The sequence below is a fragment of the Trifolium pratense genome, linkage group LG5, assembly GCF_020283565.1.
Source record: "Trifolium pratense cultivar HEN17-A07 linkage group LG5, ARS_RC_1.1, whole genome shotgun sequence".
Lineage (NCBI taxonomy): Eukaryota > Viridiplantae > Streptophyta > Magnoliopsida > Fabales > Fabaceae > Trifolium > Trifolium pratense.
Window position 1 is genome coordinate 274,926 of NC_060063.1, and position 6,000 is coordinate 280,925.

At 31.9% G+C, this 6,000-nt stretch overlaps 1 protein-coding gene across 1 annotated transcript; it reads right to left on the reverse strand.

Annotated features, from left to right (window-relative positions):
* Window positions 1-2,750: 2,750 nt before the first annotated feature.
* On the reverse strand, window positions 2,751-3,152 carry LOC123884274. The gene has a single exon (XM_045933345.1). It carries the CDS (start codon window positions 3,150-3,152, stop codon window positions 2,751-2,753), a length of 402 nt encoding a protein of 133 aa, XP_045789301.1.
* Window positions 3,153-6,000: the final 2,848 nt, after the last annotated feature.

Here is a 6,000-nt window from a genome sequence, read left to right on the forward strand (position 1 = left end):
ATAACAATATTGAATTTTATAGTACAAAATTTTATTATGAGGAGTGGAGTGGGAGCGTTTTGTACAAGGCAATCATGTGTGGTGAGTTTCCATTTGAGAAAAATCATAAACTATGCATATTAGTGCATGTGATATTTTGGGATGAGAATTTTGCAGCAGCTATGAAAAAAAGGGGTAGTGGTATCTAGATGATAAGATTGTCACTACAAGAAAAATGCTATTTCGCAGCAACAAAAGTCATTGACAAAGTTCTTAAGTTGTTGGCAAAGTTGCTTTTTCCAACAAAAAAAAAGTCGCTGCATGTCGTTACGATAAGTGCCGTTGCAAAAAGTTTAGCAACAATATTTAATGTCGTTGTTGTTGCTTATGATTTCACAACAACAATTAACGCTGCCATTAGAAATATTCTTTTGCTCTCATATGTAATATTTCTTAACAATGAAAGTCGCTGCCATATATATCATGTTTTATTTTTCAATCTTGAAATGCAATAATTGATTTTTAAATGTTTTTTTTTATGGAATTTTAAATGATAAGTTGAATATACAAATTTATTTAAATTAATTATATGTAGTATTTTAAAATTAATTTATAGTCACCATTTTTTTTTAAGAGGATTATAGATTTATAGTCACCAAATTTTATTTTTTCATGCCATTAGATTAAAAAAAGTCAATATCACGGGGAACCAACCACCTTCCTCCTTCAACTCGCCATCTCTCATCTTCTTCTCTTTAATTTTAACAATTTTGAGATGCTTCTATAAAAAATCTTTAGATGCTAATATTGGATTGTTGCTTGTTAGGTAATGTTAATGAACATCTTTGTTTTTTTTTTCCTGAACTTCCTTTAGACTCTTTCCAACTTGACACCTGCAATGATGTTGTTGCAAAAAAAAGAAATAAACAATTATTTATATAATGAATTCTACGAGTAATTAGTTGAAGAGAAAAAAAGTTCAATTTGCAAACCTTAAGAATTTTACCAGCATAGCATGGGTGTAGATATGAAGAGAAATATAAAGTGTTGAATCATGACATAGAAGAAATACACATGCCTTGAAGGTGTGCAATAAACCAATCGATTAACACCACTATGGAGATGACTACTTTTGTTGCTCAGTTTTTGTTGTTCACTGTCAAATAATTTTAGAAGTGAAACAATAGTGTTGTGTTATATAAGATGTCACCAAAATTTATTTTGTGTGGAATTGACAGTAATCCATGTCAATTAATTATTTAAAGATCATCACCGCATTCACGCCTAAGTCATGGATAGATACAGTTACTATCCACTAACTCCATAACTTTCTTTTGGAGAGGCACTACCTATAGAACTAACTTAATGCTCATGCTTATCCAATATTTCATTGACGTGGGATGAAACCACAATCCTACAAATCCTTTTTTTTTTAATATTAATAAAATATCTTGCTTTTTTTTTTTTGATACAAAGGATCAATCTCTTCCTATTTGACAAATCTATGAAAATTAATAATATTATATTTTAATCTTAATTTTAAAAACATTAAAAAATAATTTTTTTTGTACAATATACATTAGTTTTAAAATAATTTTTTCCTATTTCAATTTAAAAAATATATAGCATAGACTAATAATAAATGAAAATTTTATTCCGTCAAAAAAAAATGAAAATTTTATATGTTTTATATTTTACTTGTCTTTTATAAGATATGATTTTATTTTTCCTAGCATCAAGTAATGTTTTTTGCAAAAAAATAAAAAATCTTTAGCAGCAAAATATATTGTTGTCAAAATTGCATTATTCACAATGACAAATAATGTTGCTGTAAAAAAGTTATATTATTCCCAACGACTTTAATTGTCATTGGGACAAGTCATTTTTGCCATCAATAATGAACTTGTTGAAATTAGTTTTTGCTAATGGCAACGAGTTAAAAATATCGTTGTTACATGTATATTTTTACCAACAAGTTTATTGTTATTAGGAAAAAGTCGCTGCAAAATGTCTTAACTCTTGTAGTGTGTTGGTAGTCAATGAGTGAGGATTATTGTTGGTTTAACTCTATTGTAAAAGAGGGAGTGTGATACTTGCACGGATTTCAACCATCAAGTCGGTATGCATTGAAGTTAAAAGATACTTTTAGGGTTAAATATTGCTTACCTAAAATAATATTTTGACATACTTTATATAAAGAAAGAATTAGGGTTTGAAGACCTTCTTTTGTCCCCGTGTAATTGTGATAAGTGTTGTCTTGTTGAAATGAGGCGAACAACATCGTCCCCAACTATGTGCCAATATTGTTTGAAGAAAATGCCCTAGAAGCCATCATGACCTGGGGCCTTGAAAGGATGCATTTGGTTCAACGCTTATGTAACTTTCTCTCTCGTCACCTGGCTACAAAGGGACTGACGCTCTTCTTCATTAAGAGCTGGAGCCAAAGATAAATCATTCAACTCCCCAAGAGATAGAGTAGCTTGAGAGCGGAACAAGTTCTTAAAATAATTTTGAGCTTAATCTCTTAGGATCGTGTCATCATTACACCAAATACCATTAGAAAGATGCAGTCCATGAATTCTATTTCTTTTCCTCCGAATAATGGTTTTAGTGTGGAAGAACTTGGTGTTGCAGTCCCCCAACTTAATCCAGTCATCACACACCTTCTGATACAGATGAATCTCCTCTTGGCCATGGATTGTATCATATTTTTGTTGAAGCTCCCTCTGGAGGTATATAAGTAGAGCCGAGTCAATTCTTTCCAAAGTTTGCTAGATAACTTTCAATCTCCGCTCAATTTGTATTTTCCTTTTTCTGATGTTACCAAAAGTTTCCTTGTGAAAACGAAGAGAGTCTTGTTGGACATTGTGAAGACATGAAGTAAAGTTGTCAATTGATTTTCCCCAAGCCGTTTGAACAATATTAGAGTAGTTTGGGTTAGTGATCCAAGCTGCCTCAAAACGGAAGGGTCTAGACCCATCATTATGCAGTGGAAGGCCACACTGCAAGAGAAGGGGGTTATGATCAGAGTGGAACTTACCTAAAACTTCGACATAGGCATCTGGAAAAGACATGCGCCATGGAACATCAACAAGCGTCCTATCTAGCTTCCTGAAACTCCCACCTGTCATGCCAAAGTCAACCAAGTTACACTTATCCATAAAGTTCAACATTGTTGCCGCCCTCGAGTGAGATAAATTACCACCCTTTTTTTGAATGATCCATATGATTTTGACCGTCCGATTTGATGACATGAAGATAAATTGTCGAGTCCCAACCATTTGTATCATTTCAATTGATATTGTCTTACTTTTGTTTGTTTGATCACGGCTTATTTTAATACCCCATTTTTAAGATTCTCAGTAATTAAATCCTCAATATTCATGTCATGTAGCCTAATTTATTGTAGCATTATCAATTTGGACGGTTAAAATTACGGGTCATTTTTTTAAATGGAAGATCAACATTACACAATTAAAAATAAAAAAACTAAAATTACAACTTCTACAAAATAAGAGGATAAAAACTACGTTTAAACCTATCAATAATTAATATCTCCAAAATGAGTCTTTACTAATCAAACTTTTTCACTATTTTTATGCTTGAAAAGGAGTTGGTATACTTCATTTTTATTTTGCTAGAGAGGAAAAAACAAAAAAGCAAAACAAGTATATAAATAAAGGGTCATGCCTTAAGAAAGAGACTCCAATGTGTGTATATAATACTTGATGAATTAATTGTATTAAAACTGACTACTTGAAAACTATAATAGCAACGTTTTATAATAATACTTATCCAATATATATGTTGAATTGAATTTTTTGAAGTACTTTGAATGAAGAGTATACTGAAATTAATCATAAGATGATGGAGTTGAAAGAATATTAGGTGGCATATTTGCCACGTATTAATGTGAACTAAACCAGTTTTAGAGCAAAGACAAAATTGCCAGCATGCATTGCCAACTGTAAGCTATTGTGTTCTTGGTCAACACGTGGCGTGCTCTCTTGCTTTGAACAATCTAACTTGGAGATATCCATGTGGAGAAAGAGACCTCATGTACAATTGAGTGATTGACTACAAAATAAATAGGATCTATCCTTTGAAGGGTATGTTTGTATTGTATTGGTTTTATTTAAATTTAAATAACAACTTATGATATTGTTTATAAGTTGTTTTCGGTATATATGTTCTTTAGAATAGTTTATGAAAACAATTTATAACTTCTGAATAAGAAAAAACAGTAAATTTTATAAAATTCGTATTCATTACGATAAATATTGGCAACTTGTGTATCATAGAAGACCTGATGAAACCTTTCATATTAGACAAAGCCTAAAATTCATATTCAACTTTAGGTGCGTGTTATTTTATATGGGAAAACTATCACGGTAGGTGTACCCATAAAATGCAAAATGATACCCTTGGATATATGTCGTTGCGGCTTTTGGAAAATATATTGTTATCCACAAAAGATATCTTGGTGAAACATGGTGTTCCGGACACTAATTCTTATAATTACTTGGGTGGTTGTGGCAAAGTGGAGATTATGAAAAATTTATTTTTTGAAAGTGAGCTTTGTTCTTACTCAAATCACGCACTAGAATTATCAAATATTTTTTCGGCTTAAGAATGTGTCAACCAATTCACATGGAGAGGAAGCTATTTTGTTTTATAAAGATTTGTGAGGTGCAATTGAGGATATTGTGGTCGGTGGACGTCCTTAGTTTGGGTACATTCAATGGAGGGTGGCTTCTTTACCTATTAGGGTTGCTTCATATGCTTTTGTGGCTTTCAGTCTCCGATCTTGGGTATTGTAAGATCATATATAGAGAGAGTCAATGAAATATCTAGTATGAACTCTAATTTTGACATTGCTTTGGTGGTCTATGTGATACGATTTCACTTTTAGCTTTTGTAGTTTTGCTAGCAAGGACACATTCCCCCCTAAATTCCAACATGCTTCGGTGATTGTCCTTTCTAGTTACAATTGTTTATAACATGGAAGTTGACTTTGACATAACCACAAGGCAAAAAACAATTTTTGGGTATTTGCAAGCATCTCAGGATCAAGATTTTCTTTTTGCTATCCTACGAGTTAGAACAACATATTTCACCAGTAGAACACCACACTATTCTCGAATTTCGCCTCATGATTCAATTATTTCCTATTGTGAAGTTTTCCATATGCTTGTCGTAAGTTGTACCTTGATACGTTTGGGGAGCATGCAATTTATTGTAGGAAGCTTATAGACTTTAAAATCGGGTATGACTTTGTGAGGGATGTCCTTTGTGACATTTTTAAGTGCACAAGTGTATCTTTGAAGAAAGAGATGTTTGCGAACTTCTTGACTAGCCCACATGAAGTGTGATTGATGCTTAGACCTACATATGTTCTAGTGTATGGTTGGTTAAAAGGGAAACATGCATGTGTGGACTTGACTGAAGTTTCACTGGTTGTGGGATTGAAGACTAAATTTTATTGTGGGACAAGAGACCCTCAAAATTGCTTCAAGCAAATGACCAAATATGAGAAAACATGTTCTGACAATCAACATGTTTTTATACCATTTACATTTGACAATTTTGGCTTCCTAGCACCCGATGTTGTGAATCTTTTGAAAACAGTTCAAATAATTATGCATAACAATTTTGTCTCTCATAGGTCTACAAATGCAGTTTTCAGGAATATGTTTTTTCCATTTACGAAGAATTAACAACAAATTTCTGATCTTCATCAAATCCAAAACCCAAATTTTCAAAGAAATAATTTGTTCTATAAGAGGCCGTTGTGTATAATCATTTATCTTCATCAATAAATTGATATCTTTCCTATATAAATTCATACCTAAAGAGAAAAAGGACATATCAATCCCTAACAACAAAATCAATTTCCTTCAAAACATAAATATGGCGAACTTAAAACACAAATTGTTCTTCTTCATGGAAGAAAACAATGAGTTTTCCTTTCATGAAAGCTAAATTTATAGAATTTTCAAACGACACCAAAAAACTATAAAT